The sequence below is a fragment of the Hypanus sabinus genome, chromosome 12 (assembly GCF_030144855.1).
Source record: "Hypanus sabinus isolate sHypSab1 chromosome 12, sHypSab1.hap1, whole genome shotgun sequence".
Classification (NCBI taxonomy): domain Eukaryota; kingdom Metazoa; phylum Chordata; class Chondrichthyes; order Myliobatiformes; family Dasyatidae; genus Hypanus; species Hypanus sabinus.
Genome location: NC_082717.1, coordinates 59,452,763 through 59,471,228, shown reverse-complemented (window position 1 = coordinate 59,471,228; position 18,466 = coordinate 59,452,763). Strand labels below are relative to the sequence as shown.

General features: G+C 39.2%; 2 protein-coding genes across 13 annotated transcripts in view; both read left to right on the top strand.

The window, feature by feature from the left end:
- LOC132402920 (exportin-1) overlaps window positions 1-1,110 on the top strand; it is a 64,841-nt gene extending 63,731 nt beyond the window's left edge. For all 6 annotated transcript variants that reach the window (XM_059986029.1, XM_059986027.1, XM_059986032.1 and 3 more), the window contains one exon: window positions 7-1,110. In XM_059986029.1, coding sequence (XP_059842012.1) covers window positions 7-153 — 147 coding nt within the window. In that variant the 3' untranslated portion in view covers window positions 154-1,110. The remainder of the gene's footprint in view (window positions 1-6) is intronic.
- A 14,045-nt stretch (window positions 1,111-15,155) lies between these two features.
- The window catches only part of usp34 (ubiquitin specific peptidase 34), a 319,734-nt gene continuing 316,423 nt past the window's right edge, over window positions 15,156-18,466 (top strand). For all 7 annotated transcript variants that reach the window (XM_059986017.1, XM_059986013.1, XM_059986016.1 and 4 more), the window contains exon 1: window positions 15,156-15,391. In XM_059986017.1, coding sequence (XP_059842000.1) covers window positions 15,349-15,391 — 43 coding nt within the window. In that variant the 5' untranslated portion in view covers window positions 15,156-15,348. The remainder of the gene's footprint in view (window positions 15,392-18,466) is intronic.

Sequence of the window (18,466 nt, the reverse complement as noted above, 5' to 3'; positions counted from 1 at the left end):
CTGCAGGAATTTGCTGGAGAAGATAGTGCTGACTTGTTCTTGGAAGAAAGAGAGGCTGCTTTACGCCAGGCCCAAGAAGAAAAACATAAACTTCAAATGTCTGTTCCTGGAATTCTTAATCCACATGAAATCCCTGAGGAAATGTATGATTGAGAAATAAGGAATTAACCAAGTTGTGCTGTTTCTTCTGTTTAGCCACATTAATGTAGCTTTGCAGAAGGTAATGCACAAGTGTCTTGACCAAAAATGATGCCAATATATGTATATTAAATCCTTTGTCACCTGATAGCTCTTTATACTTAGTATGCAATTTCTATGGAAGTTTTCTCTTGTGTAATACCTTTCCATTGTTATAAATTCAAAGTTTTGTCATCTTTGTTTAGATTTGCATGCAACTGTATGAATCAAATCACTTTTTAAAATGTGTCCCATTTTATGGTTTGGATGGGTGTGGTGGTGGAGAGAGCTGAAAAGTAGGTTTTGGTTGTGCCTCTGTTTGCAAAGTGTACAGCAGATGGAAATTATTTTCTGTAATTTATCACCAATCTCTTAATTTGGGTATGTGTTACTTTGTTGTAGCATAGCCTTTATGCAATCTAGAAATGAAAGTGATCTCTGGGTAGGTTTGGGGGTGGGGCAAGTGAATTATTCAAAGCATAGTGTCAGGCATGTCCCAGTGCTGCTTTTCAGTTGTATCTATGGATAGTTGGACAAGTGGTAATACTTGACTGAACTAATGCAATTCTAGCCAGAAAGGTTTGCGGCAAGATCATGTGCACATCATCCCAGTGTAAAGCATCTTTAATGACTTGGGAACACAGTACACTTGGTTATTTTTTATGAATTTTTTTGTCTGTATGTGCTGTCGCTTTGTCGACAACAGCTTTTTGTTTTCCTCAATGAGGAGTGTTGCTCATTTGTTGAGCCTTCATTAATTCTAAGTGAAAGTGGTTAAATATTTATCGAGTTGGCATAGGCTGCATCTTTATAAACAGCTCATGAAAATACTGATGGCTTTTGAGATTACTTGTACTAATTTACATTGTTTACCATGCTGTAGTGCTTCAAGAACACTACTTAAGAGCAAAATAAATTTGGTTTACATTTGAATTTGTCTTTTGGTGTAGTTTTGTTTTTGGTTCCTGTGTTTGAACTTTTCAGAATCAATGTACAGGTGGTTTGTTAAGTTTTGGTGAAAGGAAATGTGATTCAAGTTTTATCAATGAATATTTGTCATATTTGTCACTTAATGCATTTTCCTCTGGATGAAATTGAAACTTGAACTTACAGCTGTAATATTTTACAATGTGTTTACGTCCAGGCTATTCTGGTAATTATGCACTAGCCTTCTCTCATTTTAATACTTGGTATTGGTTTATCTTTCTATTATATTTTTCCTCATTTCTGAGCTCCTGCTGAAATGCAAATAAGGTGTTCACTTCCATTAAGGTGGCCTGAAATGTCAGTTCTACTCTTTTCCGAACATACTGCCTGGCCTGCTGAGTTCCTCCAGCATTTTGTGTGTGTTGCCTGGATTTTCAGCATCTGGAGATTTTTTCCTTATTTCTTTACTTCCATTAATACTTTAACTATATTGTAACTACTTCTGGGATACTAATTTTTTATACCAATTGGTCTATTGTTCTGTTCTTCCAGAAGTAAACCTCAGTGATTTACTGCTGTTTGCTTTACTACCCATATAAATTGGCTGCTAAGAACTTGGGGAAAAATAACAAACATCAGGTTGGGGAGTAGCAGAGATTGTTGGAGCTATAGACTGTATATTTGTTGTGTTGGTTTTAATTTTCCAAAATTCTCCAGATTTGTGGCAGTTTTCAAGTTTGATTTGAAAATCTAGTTAATTTGTTCAAAGGGGAAAGTGAAGAAAATTTGATAAATAAAAAAGGAAATAAAGGATAGAAAAGTCCCAGGGCATGTGGGATAAACCCAGGTTACTATGGGGAGTGAGGGAAGAAATTGCTGCACTATTAGCAATGGTCTTTGTGGATTCATTGGCAAAGGAGCGATGCTTGAAGATTGGAGGGTGGAAAGTGTTATTCCTTTGTTCATGAGGATAATCCTGGGAATTATAGACCAGTGAGTCTTTCTTTCAGTGGTGGGCAATCCATTGGAGATGATTCTTAGAGACAGGGTTTATGAGCATTTGGAGAAGTATACTATGATTAGGGTTGGTCAGCATAGTTTTGTGAGGGGCAGTTTGTACTCATGAACCTAATTGAATTCTTTGAAGAAATGGTGAAACAAATTGATAAAAGATAGAGAAGTGGGTGTGGTCTACGTGCATTCGAGTAAGGTGTTTTGAGGGACAGGTTAGATTAATCTTTGAGTAGGTTGAAAGTCTAAAAGGTTAAAAGTGCTATATTTTATGAATTGGAGGTCAGTGGAAAGAATTTGAAACTGTTTCCTGCATTATTACAATGAAGTCCAATGCAAGCTTGAAGATCTGCATTTTATGATCATGATGCAGCCTTCTGGACTCAATAGTGAATTCTACAACTTAAGATGACTCACTTTTTAAAATATCAGATCTGACTATTTCTACTGTAAGTCAGCTGTCTGTAATATTAGCCAGCATAAGGTAGGGGGAGGGTAATGAGTATAAGCTGACAGGTGATATATGAAGATGGAGCTGGAGGAGGTGGAGGAAATGAGAAGCTGGGAGATTGGTATAAAAGGTAAAGGGATGAAGAACAAAATTCAATAGAAGATAGAAAGCCATGGGGGAAAGGGAAGGGAGGGGGACACCAAAGGGAGGTGATAGGTGGGAAGAGAGTGGCTGAGAGGGAAGCCAGAATGGGGAATGGAAAAATAGAAGGGAGAGAAATTACCAGAAGTTGGAGAGATTGCTATATGTACTGTCAGGCTGGAGGCTACCCAATAGGAGGTGTTGCTCTCTGAAAGTGGCCTCGGAGTGACAGATAAAGCCAGGGACTGACATGTTGGAATTAAAATAGGGTGGCCGCTGGGAAATCTGCCTCTTGTCAATGGAATAAACGTGCTCGACATAGGTCCCTCAATTTACATTGGGTCTCACCAGTGTGGAGGAGGCTGCAGTGGGAGCACTGGAAACAGTGGATGCCATATGCAGGTGAAGTATTGCCTTACCTGGGAGGACTGTTTGAGATCTTGAATGGTGGTGAGGGAGAACATGAAGGTACAGGTATAACACTTGCCATATTTGCAGGGATAAGTGCCAGGAGAGAGATCAGTGGGGAGAAATGAACAAAGGAGTCACACGCTGATCCCTGTGAAAAGTGGAGAGTGGGATGATAGGGAAATGTGTTTAGTGGTAGTATCTAGTTGAAGATGATGAAACTTACGGTGAATGATGTGCTGGATGCAGAGACTCACTGGATAGCAGGTAAGGACAAAGAACTCCATTCCTGTTTTGGCAGAGGGAAGATAGGATGAGGGTGGACGTCCAGGAAAAGGAGGAGATGCAGGTGAGGGCATCATGCTTCGTAGAGCATAAAAACTTCCATCTCAGATGTTCTGGAATGGAAAGTCTCATCCAGGGATGCTACAGAGACAGGAACTAAGAAAAGGCAATAACATTTTTTTATATAAGTGACAATGGGAAGAGGAATAATCAAGATAATTATGAGAATCGGTAGGTTTATAAAAGATATCTGTAGACAGCTTGTTTTCAGAGCGAGAGAGGTGTTAGAGATGCTCCAAATAAATTTAAGGGCAGGGTGGTAATTGAAGGCAAAGTTGATGAAATTGAGAAGCTTAGCATGGGTACAGGAAGTGGCACCAAAGCAGTTATCAATGTAGCACATAGAGAGTTGACCACTGTCTTGAAGGCTGGGATGTGGACTGTTTCCAGTAGCCAATGTAAGGCAGCCATAGCTGAAACCAACGCAGATGCCCATAACTACATCTTGGCTTTGGGAAAAATGGAAGGAGCCAAAAGAAATTGATTCTCACAGTTATACCAAAGGAGAGTGTTAGGTTTGTTGTCTTAAAAATAATGGAGATCTTTAAGTTCTTCCTATTGGGGAATTGAATTGAATAGGAACTGGACATCCATAGTGGAAAATGAGGCGATCAGGGCCAGCGAACTGAAAGTAATTGAAGAGATCGAGAGCACGTGAACTATCATGGTTATAGATTGGACGGGACTAAATCAAAGGGGATAAAATGGAGTTGGTGTATGCGGACATGAATTGAGAGAGGTAGAAACGGTCGGGTCACCTACTATATCTGGTGCTCCTTTTGTAATCTAGTCTACATCAATTAGACCTGATTAAGACTGGAGAGCTATTTTGTCAAGCAGTTTCATTCTGTCGGCAGCAAGCAGGATTTTCTGGTGGCTACTCATTTTAATTTTACTTACCATTCCGACATGATGGAACATGCTCTTCCCTACTGCCACGATGAGACTACTCTCAGGTTGCTATTGAGCTCTTTAACCTGATAATTTTTCCCTTCTTTTGTTCTTCCATTCCACATTTTGGTTCCCTTCTTTTCTCCTCACCTGCCATTCATCTTCCTTTTTCTGCATGGTCAACTGTCCTCTCCTATCAGATTCCTTCTTCAGCCCTTTATCTTTTCTACCTATCACCTCCCAGCTTCTCACTTCATCCTCCTTTACCTACCTACCTTACCCCTCACCTGGCTTCACCTATCACCTGTCTTTCCCCTCACCCCACGGCCTTAATTCTGGCTGCTTCCCCCTACCTTTCCAGTCTTGATGAAGGGTCTTGGCCCAAAATGTTGATGCTGCCTGATCTGAGTTCCTCAAGCTTTTTGTGTGTTTCTGGATTTGCAGCAAATGCAGAACTTTTTGTGTTTAATATTGGAACAGTTTTTCTCTTGCAGTGAGCATCACCTGACTTAATGGACAATCCAACAACCTTAATTTTAAAGCAATTATGCTCCATTATTTGTATAATCACCGCCTAACTGATCAATTGCCTTTTCACACTTAGTAACCCTGTCCTTAGATAATCTTTTGTCCTATACATCACCCTGCCCCACCTCCTCCCCAATTTAAAACTAATTAGTTTTTTTCTCTTTAATGCAGCTCTGATGGGGATTTTCAACCTGAAACTCGATCCCTTTCCACAGATACAGTCTGACTTGAATATTTCCAACAAAAAAGCAAGATAACTGAGCAAATTTAAATAGTTTTGTGAAAAGGAGAATTAATTTGACCATGATTTTTGAAGCATAATCCTTGCTGTGGATAAAAGAGAACCAGTGGATACATACTTTACAGAAAGCGTTGATAGATTTTTGGCATCATTGGTTAGAGTACAAACTAAAAGCTCATAGTCTGGAGGTTTAACTTTTTATTGTCCAGGTGGGCTTTCTTTCAGGAATAAAGGGTCTTCTACTTAAATGCAGAGTTATATGCCATCAGAATTTGAGCAGTGGCCTTTGCCTTTTACAGTGTTTATGAAAACTTGGAAGAAGATATGTTGCTAAATTGAAAGTGCAAATGTAGATAGAAAATTTATGACGATAACAAGTTGGCTATGAAGGGATTTAAATAACATGATGAAAAATTGAGTGTATTGTGGGGAAAAATGCAGTAGCCGGTTTTGGCAGGATATGCTCTAAACTGAGCTTGCAGAAGAATCTTAAAAGGCCAACATTAAGGAAAGTATTGTTAATTTTCATTCTGGGTTGAATAGAAAACAAAAATAGGGAAGTTGTTATGTATTCATGTATATGAGGACATTCTGGGTAGATAACTTACACGTAAAATGTTTGTTCTTCACATTTCCATTTCTTGCATGTGCCATTTATGGCCACCTGGCTTCCCAATACCACAGACATAGTAACTGGTGATGAGGTGAAAAGTCTGTGCGTTATGCTGGCAGTATACCACTGTGTAATATGGGTGAGTGTGAAGGAAGGTGAGTGAAGAATCTGAGGGAAAAGAACAAAATGGTTTTTAACAAAAACTAAGAGGGAGATAGAGATGGATAAGCCTAATTTTTCTGGAACATGATTGTGTTAGAAAATGGTGCTTATGTTTTGAAGTATGGGGCCATATGACAAAACAACAGCAATGGAATACATACACTGAAAGATTTGAATATTTTAGACAATAGGTGCAGGAGTAGGCCATTTGGCCCTTTGAGCCAGCACCACCATTCACTGTGATCATGGCTGATCATTTGCACTGGCAAATCAAATTTCAGAAAAGTTGAACAAATGCCTCTCATCTGACTAGTTGCAAAAATATTTATTTATTACATAGTTTAGTGCAACCTGCTGAGCCTGGCAATAAGCCTTTTGAGGACTTACTGTAGTTAAAGTCTTAAAGGACCACCATTCACCTAAACCTTTGATTAATGCTGAGAGGTTCAGATTTCACAAAAGGAATCCAGAGGAAGGTGAGTTAATTTCAATTTGTGATAGTGCTAAAATAATTGTCCAAATAATGTGATTTTTGGCAATCTAAATGGTACATTAAGTGATAGACTTGTATATGGTCTGCTTAGCGAGGTAACCCAGAAATATCTGCTTAGAGAAGATAGACTAATATTACAAAAGGCAATTGAGTTAGTAGATCTATGGAGCTGGCAGCTAAAGAAGAACAACTATTATGCCTACCTTTTCAAGTTCATAAAGCTACTGACTTGAATAAAACACCTATTAACAATCAATGTGGCAAAACTGAGCATTCAGCAAAAGAATGCTGATCTGTGAATTTAGACTGCCAAAGCTGGGGCAAAAAGCAACATATCGAACATGCCTGAGCATATTAAAAAGACACTCAACCAAATTACTGTAATAAAGAAAAATTACTTTTGGAGAAACAAAATAGAAGCATGTGAACAAGATGGTGCATAGATGCATAGAACAAGATGGACAGACCAAGTAACTTTCACTTTGTGGTTAAGGAAGCTTTCCATGTTTTATCTGTTTCAGGACACAGCTTATTGGGCAATACCACAACTGGATGGGGCTGCAGTGAGGATGCAAGTGGATACAGGTGCTGCAGTATCACTGGTGTCAGACAGTTTATAAGGATAAGTTATAGCATCTCACCCCAGAAAGGACAAGGTTAACTTTAAAGACTTACACTGGTGAGGTGGTTCCAGTGAGGGAAGTAGTATATTTTACAGTGGAGATTAATGAACAAAGAAACTTCCACTGTACATTGTTAAAAATAGTTATCCTCTTTTGGCTACTTGTGGTTGGAGCTACTCAAACAACTGGTACAAAGTCAAGTCAAGTCACTCTTATTGTCATTTCAACCATAACTGCTGGTACAGTACATTGTAAAAATGAGATGTTTTTCAGGACCATGGTGTAACGTGACACAGTACAAAAACTAGACTGAACTATGTAAAAGACAACACAGAGGAAAAAAATACAAGAACTACACTAGACTACAGACCTATTCAGGACTGCATAAAGTGCACAAAACAGTGCAGGCATTACAGTAAACAATAAACAGGACAATAGGGCAAGGTGTCAGTCCAGGCTCTGGGTATTGAGGAGTCTGATGGCTTGGAGGAAGAAACTGTTACATAGTCTGGTCGTGAGAACCCAAATGCTTCGGTGCCTTTTCCCAGATGGCAGGAGGGAGAAGAGCTCATATGAGGGGTGAGTGGGGTCCTTCATAATGCTGTTTGCTTTGCGGATGCAGCGTGTGGTGTAAATGTCTGTAATGGCGGGAAGAAAGACCCTGACAATCTTCTCAGCTGACCTCACTATCCGCCGCAGGGTCTTGCAATCCAAGGTGGTGCAGTTTTTGAACTAGGCAGTGATGCAGCTGCTCAGGATGCTCTCAATACAACCTCTGTAGAATGTGGTGAGGATAGGGGGTGGGTGGGAGATGGACTTTCACAGAAAGTAGAGACGCTGCTGGGCTTTCTTTGCTATGGAGCTGGTGTTGAGGGACTGTGGTGAACTACATATACCTGTCTGGACACTCCCCCCCTGCTGACTGCTCCTGTGGCTCCTCCCACAGACCCCTGTATAAAGGTGATTGGGGCCTGAGCCCTACTTCTCAGTCTCCAGGATGTAGCATGGTGGTCAATTGCTGCTTGTTCTTTCTTCTAGTCAATAAAAGCCAATATCTCGCCTCACGTCTCGGAGAGTTATTGATGGTGCATCAGGGACCAGGTGAGATTCTCTGCCAGGTGAACACCAAGGAATTTGGTGCTCTTAACGATCTCTACCAAGGAGCCATCGATGCTCAGCGGAGAGTGGTCACTCTGTGCCCTCCTGAAGTCAACAACCATCTCTTCTGTTTTGTTCACGTTAAGAGACCGGTTGTTGGCTCTGCACCAGTCCGTTAGCCGTTGCACCTCCTCTCTGTAAGCTGACTTGTCGTTCTTGCTGATGAGACCCGCCACTGTCGTGTCATCAGTGAACTTTATGATGTGGTTCAAGCTGTGTGTTGCAGCACAGTTGTGGGTCAGCAGAGTGAACAGCAATGGACTGAGCACACAGCCCTGGGGGGGCCACATGCTCAGTGCGATGGTGTTGGAGATGCTGCTCCCAATCTGGACTGACTGAGGTCTCCCAGTCAGGAAGTCTAGTGCACTTGATTGGTGGGAGCGCTGGTCTGCAAGTGGTATTTTAAACGAAAACAACATGCAGAAGTATTCAATGGAGAATGGTATGAGATGAATCATTGTCAAACTGGCTGTAAAGCCTGACACAACACCCAAATGCTTGATGGCAAGGCCTGTTCCTTACCCCCTCAAACCAAAGGCAGAGGCTGACCTGGAAAGATTGGTTCAGAGTAAGGTATTGGAACTAGTGTGTGCAAGTAAATGGGAACTCCAGTGGTTCCTATCCTAAAAAGCAATGGTTCTTTAAGGCTTTGTGGAGACTTGAAGGTAACTATTAACCCAGTTCTTGTAGCCGAACAACACCCTCTTCCCCTCACTGATGATCTTTTTCAGGATTGGCCAAAGGACAGACTTTTTGTAAGATTGACATGTCATGTGCATTTGCAGTTGCATGTGGATCCAGAGTCACAGTAACTGTTGACCATAGTGACTCACAAAAGAATGTTCAGGTGCCAATGGCTTCTGTTTGGCATTACCTTGGTTCCTGCACTTTTTCAGCAAGCAATGGGCCAGATCCTGAGTAGCTGATAGGGATGTAATGCTATTGAATTAACTCAATTACTGGGAAAAATGAACGTGCATACCTACAAAACTTGAATGCTACACTACAGACTTTGAATATGGATTAATGGTCTGGAAGAACAAGTGGAAGTTCTTTTGACCTTTGAATATTTGGGCCTTGTGATCAACATCTCAGCTTCATAAGACACCATCAAAGGTAATTGTGGAAGTTCCATCACCACAGAATGTAATTAAATTAAGATCTTTCTTAGGACTAATATGCTATGCAAAGTTTGTTTCTAGCATGCTGAAACCACTTCATGAGCTTTTAAATAAGTTAACACACTGGCAGTGGACAGACTGTATTGTGAAGAGGCTTTTAAAAAGGCCAAAATAGCTTTGTCACAATCTGAAGCACTACACACTTCAGACCATCATTGGCTTGTGATGCATCACCCTGTAGTGTGGGGGCAGTTACCTCACATATCATGCCGTCAGGTGAAAAGCGTCCATTTCCTTTCATATCAAAGATATTAAGCAAGGCAGAAAGCCACTATGCCCAGATTGAACAGGAAGCACTCTTTGGAGTTGAGAAATTCCATCAATTCCTCTTTGGCAAAAGATTTACACTACTGACGGATCATTGCCTCTATTTTTGGTCCACATGTGGACATTACTTCACTGGCTGCTAGTCAAATGCAAAATTGGGCTCTGTTACTATTATATTGCACATCTGTACAATATAATGTACTGGAAATCCAAGCACCATTTGAATGCTGATGGACTATCCAGACTTTCCTTAGCTGTTACAGCTCCAGCACCATCCCTAAAAGAGATGTTTTACTTCACAGAAGTCCCTACAACTCCAATAACTGTGGCACAAATCTGGAAGCACACATGTACTGACCCTGTTTTATCTAAAGTGGTGGACATAGTAACTCACAAATGGAATGGAGAGCCAACTTTAGAAATGAAACCTTACCAGGGTCAATGGAAGGAGTTTACAGTCCAATCTGGATGCTTACTATGGAACTACTGTATTGCCATTCCTCCACCATTAAGAAAAAGTGTGCTTGACGAACTACATGCGTGGAGAAAAAAATTGCACGCAGCTACTTCTGGTGGGCTGGACTGAAAATAACCATTGAAGAGAAGGATAAAGCATGTCAACATTGTCAGCAAGTGAGAAACATTCCTCAACTTGCTCCTTTGCATCCATGGAAATGGCCTAAAGAACCATTTCAGAGAGTTCACATAGATTTTACAGGATCTGTAGATGGTCACGATCAGCAAATGGTCCAAAGTTGCCATCATGAAGAGCACAGCATCTGAAAAATGCATTGAGGAGTTGTGTTCCATCTATAGCCACTTTGGGCTTCCTCAACAGCTTGTAATTGAAAATGGTCCACAACTCTTGTCTGAAAAATTCAAGGCATTTATGTAAGCAAACTGTACTCAGCATATCAAGTCAGCACCATATCATCCAGCCACTAATGACCTTGACACGTTATTCATACAAACAATGAAATGAGCCCTCAAGATTTCAGTAAGTAGTGGATCCTTCAACCAGCACTTTAGTATTTTCTTGCTTACGAACTGCAACACACATCATGCCATCACTAAAATGGCTTCAGCCACCACACCTGGCTTCAGGCTTGACCGACTGAGACCCCCAAACACAAAACAGAATGTTCTAAATGAATAGAAAACCCAAGCAGAGAAAGATGCCAAAGTGAAGTACAAAAGTTTGACAGTCGAACAGGAAGTACTTGCCCTGAACTACTTGGAAAAAGTGGATATCTGTGACAGTTGTGGCACAGACTGGTCCTATGTTGTACACAGTGGAAGCTAGTAACCACAACATATGGAGGGGCATGTTGATCAGCATGTTTGTTCCTCACCTCTGCATCTTGTGTGTTTTATTCATGGACACCTGGCTTCCCAGTACCACAGGCATAACAGTTGTGCTTTAATTGTAAGGAGAATTAGTATGGATGCATCTGGTGTATTGTGTACAATATTGGTCTCCCTATTAAGAAATAATGCAACACAAGCAGTCTAGAGGTTTATGAAACTAATATCTGAAATTGGGTGGATTGCCTTGCACGGAAAGGTTGGTCAGACCAGGCTGGAGAAGGATTCGTGACTGAAACACTTAAGATAATTAGGTCCTGACAGGGTGGATATGAAGACGGATAATTCCTTTTGTGGGTAAACTAGAACTAAGGCTCAGGAATTTTTTAAAATGCTGAATTAAGATGTTTTTTTCTAAATGTTTTGAATCCTTGCAACTGTTCCTTCAAGGACCTTTTGATAAAGGGGTGAAGGCTACCACGCAGATCTGAGGTTGCAATTGTATCAGATATAATTTTGTTAAATATCCTGCAGGCATGAGCAGCCTGTGAATTTGTAAGCAAAACTAGACCTTGATGTTTTTGTGTCCAAATAGGTATTAGGAATCAAAGGATATTACAAATACCAACCACGTTTGGCAGTGGTAAAAACACAAAATGCTAGCAGCACTGTGTATCTGTGGAAAGAGAAGCAATTTCATGAACTCGAAATGTTCATTCTATTTTGCTTTCCACGTATGTTGGCTAACCTGAGTGTTTCGTGTATTTTGTTAATATTTTAGATTTCCAACATCAGCAGACATCTTTTTTTTAAAAAAGTCATGCAAAAATAGTGAGGTAGTGTTTATGGCTTCATTGTCTGTTCAGAATTCTAGTAGTCCAGGGAAAGAAGCATCCCCTAACATTGTGTGTGCCTTCAGGCTCAGGTACCACCTCTCTGATGGTAGTAATGAGAAGAGGAAATGTCCTTGGTGTTCGGGAGCCTTAAATGAAGGATGTCTCCTTTTTGAGGCGTCTCCTTTTGAAGATGTCCTTGATGGTGGGAGGCTAGTGCCCATGATGGAGCTGGCTGAGTTTAAACCTTTTACAGTTTTTTCTGCTCCTCCGTAACTGAAGGTGATAAAGCTAGTTAGAATGCTCTCCATAATACATAAGTAGAAATTTGTGAGTCTTTGATAACGTACCAAATCTCCGCAAACCTATCGCAAAATATAGCTGCTGATCTACCTGAACTGAACTGTACTGAAATATGCCTTTTGTATTCTATGTTCTTTGCTTCAATCATTTTTTTGTTGTTGCATTTTGCATTTTTTTTGTATGGGAGAGTGGAACAGGGTTTGATGTTTGATTTTCTTTAAATGGTTTGGTTTCACAGTTTGGGACTGTCAGTGGGGAAAACTAATTTCAGGGTTGTATACCTCATACATACTTTGATAATAAATGTACTTTGAACCTTACTCCACCTCCCCCAAACCAACCCTCTCACAAGTAGAGCATCTTGCATGCTTATGCAGCTGCTCCTGATCTATTTTCTTTAATAAAGAGAGGAGCATTATATCACTTTTGTACCACATAAAATTGTGTTTTTATGAATACTCTGTTTTCAGGGCCATGGTCCGACTACCAACCAAAGCCTTCTATTATTTTGTGTTAACAAAAAATTGTAACAGACAAATAGAGTGAAGCTTGTTTTCCTTGCTAACTGGTTAGGACTTAGGATAAAATATATGGATTTCCCTTTTAGTAAAATTTCTATATTATTGTTACAGGTATCCAAATTGATAATCAGTCTGTGCTTGTTACATGTACAGAGGTATAGTGAAAATTCTGGCTTGCAAACTGTTCATGCAGATCAATTCATTACAACAGTGCATTGAGGTAGTACAAGATAAAATAGTAACAGAATGCAGAATGAAGTGTTACTGTTCCAGCAAAAGTACAATGAAGGTTGACAATAAGGTACAAAGGAAGAGTCCTTCTCATAATACAGGCAAGAATTCAAATAACCTGAACAGTGAGATGGAAGTTGTTCTTGAGCCAAGTGGTATGTGTTTTAAGACTTTTGCATCTTCTTTCCAATAGAAGGGGAGAAAAGAAAATATCCAAGGTGAATGGGCTGGCTGCTTTATGGAGGCAAATTGAAAGTGAGTTTGTTATCACAGTAAGAACATATATGTCACCATATACTACCTACTGATTAAATTTCTTCTAGGCATTTACAGGAAAATAAATACAGTAGAATTTATGAAAAACTGTACATAAAGACCTAAACAACCAATTTTCAAAAGACAAATAGTGCAAATAAAAAAAATTAAATACTCTAATACTGAGAACATGTTGACTAGTTGACTTGAAAGTGAGTCTGTAGCATGTGCAATTACTTCAGAGTAGTGGTGAATGAAATTAAGAATGCTGATTTAGGAGGCTAATGGTCATCACCACCTTGATAATCGATGTTACTTTCTTCTGTCAGCGCTCTTTGTAAATACGCACTATGGTGGGGAAAGAATTGGCTTGGTGGACTATATCCACCACTTCTATAGGCCATGGTGTTTCCATACCAAGCTATGTTGCATCCAGAAAGGATACTCTCCACTATATTGTCAAAGTTTTAGATGGCATGATGGCAACAAGAAATGTAGACGAAGTCCATGGGGTGGAGTTATATTTATGTCTTGTACTCTTTGCAGTTGCTTGTGGTCACAGGATGAGCAGCTTCCATACCAAGCCATGATGCACCTGGATAGATTGCTTTCCGTGGTGCATTGATTAAAAATTGATGATGGTCAAAGGGGCTGTATTCAAATTTCTTTCGCCTCCTGAGGAAATAGAAGTGCTGCTCAGCTTTCTCAGTTTCAAAGTTGCTGAACCAGGACAGGCTATTGGTGATGTTCAATCCTTGAACTATGAAACTTTCAGTCCTCTTGACTTACTGCACTGTTGATGTATATAGGAGTATGGGTACTGCCCCTGAAGTCAATGACCAGCTGTTTTGCTTTGCTGACATTGAGAGAAAGGTGGTTGTTATGTTACTGGACTCTCTACCTCTTTCCAGTACTCTTAGTAATTATTTGAGATGCAGTCTACTGTGGGGTGTACCACCTGCAAATTTGTAGATCGAGTTAGAACAGAATCTGTCCACACAGTCATGAACATATAGGGAGAAGAATAGGGTGCTGAGGAAACAGCCTTTTGGGCCACCAATGTTGAGGATAATCGTGGTGGAGGTGTTGGCTGTCCTTACCAATTGTGGTCTTTTGACCAGGAAGTCGTGGATCTCATTGCAAAGGGTGCTGGTGAGTCCTAGGTCTAGATTGTAAGCTATTCTCTGCAGATGTATGCATCTTAATTGTAAATGTAGTAGATTTCAGTACAAAGTGCAAGCTTTTCATATTAAAAAAATGGAAGGAACATCGCTCTTGGAAGGACATCCACTTCTCTAGGTTAGATCAGTTTCTATTATGGCTGAATGGATAAATTAAAATTGTGATTCTTACATCGGTAGTGGGCAAACTCTTGGAGAGGATTCTTAGAGACAGGATTTACCAGCATTTGGAGAAGAATAGTCAGATTAGGGATAGTCAAGATGGATTTGAGAGGGGCAGTACAAGCCTGATTGAGTTTTTCAAGGAAGTGACAAAACAAATTGATGAATGTAGTGTGGTGGATGTGGTGTATATGGATTTTAGGCATCCGACTAGGTTCCCAAGATGGGCTCATCCAGAAAGTCAGGAGGCATGGGATCTAGGGAATCTAGGCAACTTGTATTTTCTTAAGAAATCTAATCATTTTATAGATTCTTATCCTAAAGTAAATATTTAAACTCTATCAGGTTTGTGTAAGAAAATAGCTTTTCAATTTCAGGTGCTCTTGGAAGCGAAAAGAGACGAGTTATCGCCGACAGCCAGACGGATGAAGTGATTTTCATGGTCTGCTCCCTTGCTCTGCACAAAGGTAGTGTAGATGGATAGGTGAACGCATGCTTACAGGGTGGTGGGACCGCACAACTAACATCTCGGCCGAATATTTATATCGGATTGAACCTCCTTCCGGACACGTTCTGTCGACAAACACGGTCTGGCGAGGCGTCTGTCGCTGTGGTAACATAGGCTGACGTAGTAGAAGTACGCGGTTGCGTGCGCCGCCTGGGTGTTTTGCGGGCTGCGCGTCGTGCGCAGAGCAGGAGTAAGAGCCGAATGTATACGGAAACAACCGAAGCCGTCCGGACGACTTCTCCAAATCAAAATGGCGCGGAGGCTTGGGGTAGCCGTTCTGGTGCTGATCGGTTAATTTGCATTTAGATTTTACCCCTCTTACCCTCCCTTCCCCCTTCCTCAGCGTCCTCTCAAAACAACGTACGGTCGCACAACAAACAATTGAACTTAATCAGATGCTACAGAGCAATTAAATGGTTAAATTAGTGAAAGATGTGCGAAAACTGCGCAGAGCTGTTGGACGTGTTAAATGCAAGTAAGTAGTAAAATCATCCCCTGTTGCTGCACGGCCTGTATATGTGTGGAAAATAATCTGCAGAGGTGCATAGCCCATTGGTCATGGCTTGTGCTTGTTTAGCCTTCTTGCAGGCCTCGATACTATCTTAAAGTACTCAGGTCATTCAAGGTATTTTGTATTTTAATTGCTTCTTCCTACACTTACGAACACTCTATATATGAGATTTGCAAGTTATAGTCTTTGAATTTTTATTATAAGTTTAATACATTGAATTTATTTTAATCGTATTGTACGTATGGCATGGAGATTTTGTGGCCTATTAGGTTAGGCTGATTGAGAATTGTCTAGGTCTCTTTTGAAACGTAACGTTTTGTGCTAACATTAAGGGTTGGTTGACATAATGATCAATCATTTAATGTTCAAGCAGTTGTTACCGTTTATTATAAAGGTTTCCCTTTTTGATCACAGCAATTTAAACTGTCTCGTAGCGAAGTAAGAATATTTTAGCATGAGTCTGCTTTGATTTTCACTTTGAGTATGCAGTAGAACTGATGAAGAATTGTGCTAGTTTAATCGGCCCTTACTGTCTTGTTGCTGTCACATTTCATTTTGTGTATATAATGGCTTTTATATACTTGTTGATTTGCAGTGTGATTGGATTTTGGAATGGTCTTCATAAATAAGCATACCTTGATGGCCTCAAATATCCTTTGCTTGTACATTTTATTCTGACTTTGAAAACAGTACTTCCATGTTTTGAAAGCAATATGAAGATTTAAGTGGCTGCAGGAATAAATATAATTGTTATGTGCTATGATTAACTTTGAATATCCCAAAGATAAATGGAAATTCTTGTATATTTGAAGAATGTTAAGTCTCAATTTGCAAATCAAAACAGCATTTTATTATTTAACTTTTTGATTTAAATTTATGAATGAAGACTTCTTTGCACAATATGAATTCAAAATTCAAGTCTCTCCAGTTATTTTTTGAGTAAGGACTCTGCAGAAATAACTGCCAATTGTTGTAAGACTGTAATGTAGTCACCAGTTTGGAAGGAATCTGTTCTTTGAGAAGATTTTACTCAAATATTTTTTTAAGCCACTCAAAAGTTTTACCTACTGTATTGTCTTTCTGTGCCTATCAACTTTAGTTTCAGCTATTTTCTATCTCAGGAATATTTTTAGCTCATGCGAAGACCCTTTTACATGAATCTTATTTATAATAGTGTGCAGGTTTAAGTGATTAAATCAGAAGTGCCAGTTTTTCCAAGTCAGGTCCACTTTTCTTTTGTATCTATTGAACAGATTAATAACCATTTCCTTTCATACTGCAAATTTTAATATGTCGCATTCTAAAAGTGATTAGTATTGTTCAAATTCTGTTCTATTCATGAAAATATTGTATATAAAGTAGATTTGGGAGCAATGCCATGGAAATATTTAATAAAATAATTGTGTATAGATGACGAACTTTTTTTTCAGAGTGCTCTGAGACTACGGTTTAATTAGTTAAGGAAGAAATTTCCAGTCTTCAAGATAAGATTGAAAACTCAGAAGATGGGAAACGGTGGGGGTGGTGAGGAGGTGTGAAGGTTGATAATATGTAGAATTATGCAATTCTAGAGAATAAGTGCCAATATGAACTGATTAGACCAAGTGATGTGCTTCCACAATGTAACTTCATTGTTTGTTTCACAGGAATCAGACATATTCCATCTTCATCTCTATACTTTTAAGTTGTTCAGTGTGTATTTTAGAAACTGTGCATTGGTTTAGATTGTACTTGAGCTTGCTATAGTGTTCTATTTGAAATCTACAATATGTTACAGATGTTGGTTGAATGAATAAAGAGAGGTTGTGTTTACAGAGACTTTATTGTGAATTCTTAGTGGATGGTTACTGGCATGCTGATGAGCAGCAGAAATAATTTTCTGACCAACCAGTGCTGGATGGTTTGTAATGTTAAAAGCAGTCACTTGCTGTTGAGACTTCCTTTGGGCTTCAGCTGAGTCATCCTATTAATGGTTCATATTGCATGCAGCCCCTTTGGGATTTGAAGAACTAGGCCTCAGGTTAGGTTTGCCCCTTCATTTACTTTTTCAAGTGATTTCAATAGATGTAATAGAAAATGTCAATAAAACTCTTGTAATCTTCTGCTCTTGAGAAAAGCCTAATATTTTGAATCTGTTTAGACTAGTGATTTTCTTATAATATTCAACTTTCTTGTATCATATTTAAATACTTCAGGAATGCATTTGTAAAAAAATTATTTTTTAATTAAAATTTTAAGTTTATGAAATTAGGCACGTTCTATGCAGTGGTTTTTGTATAGGAGAATCTAGCTGTTCCCTCGAGCGCCACCTTTATTTGTTTTACTTTTTAAGAATTGTGTCCAAAAGGTTAAAAAAAAATAATTGGAGTCCAGACATTCTGTGTTTAAATCAAATAATAGTTTTTGAAAATTTTTCAATTCCACTGAAATCCTGTCTAACAAAGAACGTGTATATAGCAATCTCCATTATGAATCATCCTGTTTTGTAAGTGGTAAGCCTGTGTGGAATGGAACTTTCTTTGAAGCGTTTGGTATCAAAGTAGTTAAGGTTTGGAAATAGTTCAAGACTGAGTGGAGATAAGGAGAGAAAAAAAACCTTTCAGAACACTTATAATTTGGATTCCAAATCCCTGAATGAGTTAAACAGGGCACTTGTTTTACTGGCTTTTTTCTTGCTTATTAGATGTTGGCATTTAGTTGATATGTGCATGAATACCATTCAGGTATTGCCATGACCACTCCTTATTGGTCTTGGTTTAATGGAAGTTCAGTAGTTTTGTTCCAAGCTCAATTCAAACAATTAATGTAATTAGTTGTAACAATTAGTAATAACTATTGAATTTGAGATTATATGTTTTGGGGTGTTGTTATTAATGCAGTACACAAATACATTAGGACCTGGATCATGCTCCAGTTACATGATCCTAGGGAATTAAAAAAAAACTACAATGGTGATCCATCAGATTGTCAGTAAGAAAAAAACTTCTTGTTCTTTGGTAAAGGAATCCTGTTCTATTACCATATTTGAAAACATTTCTG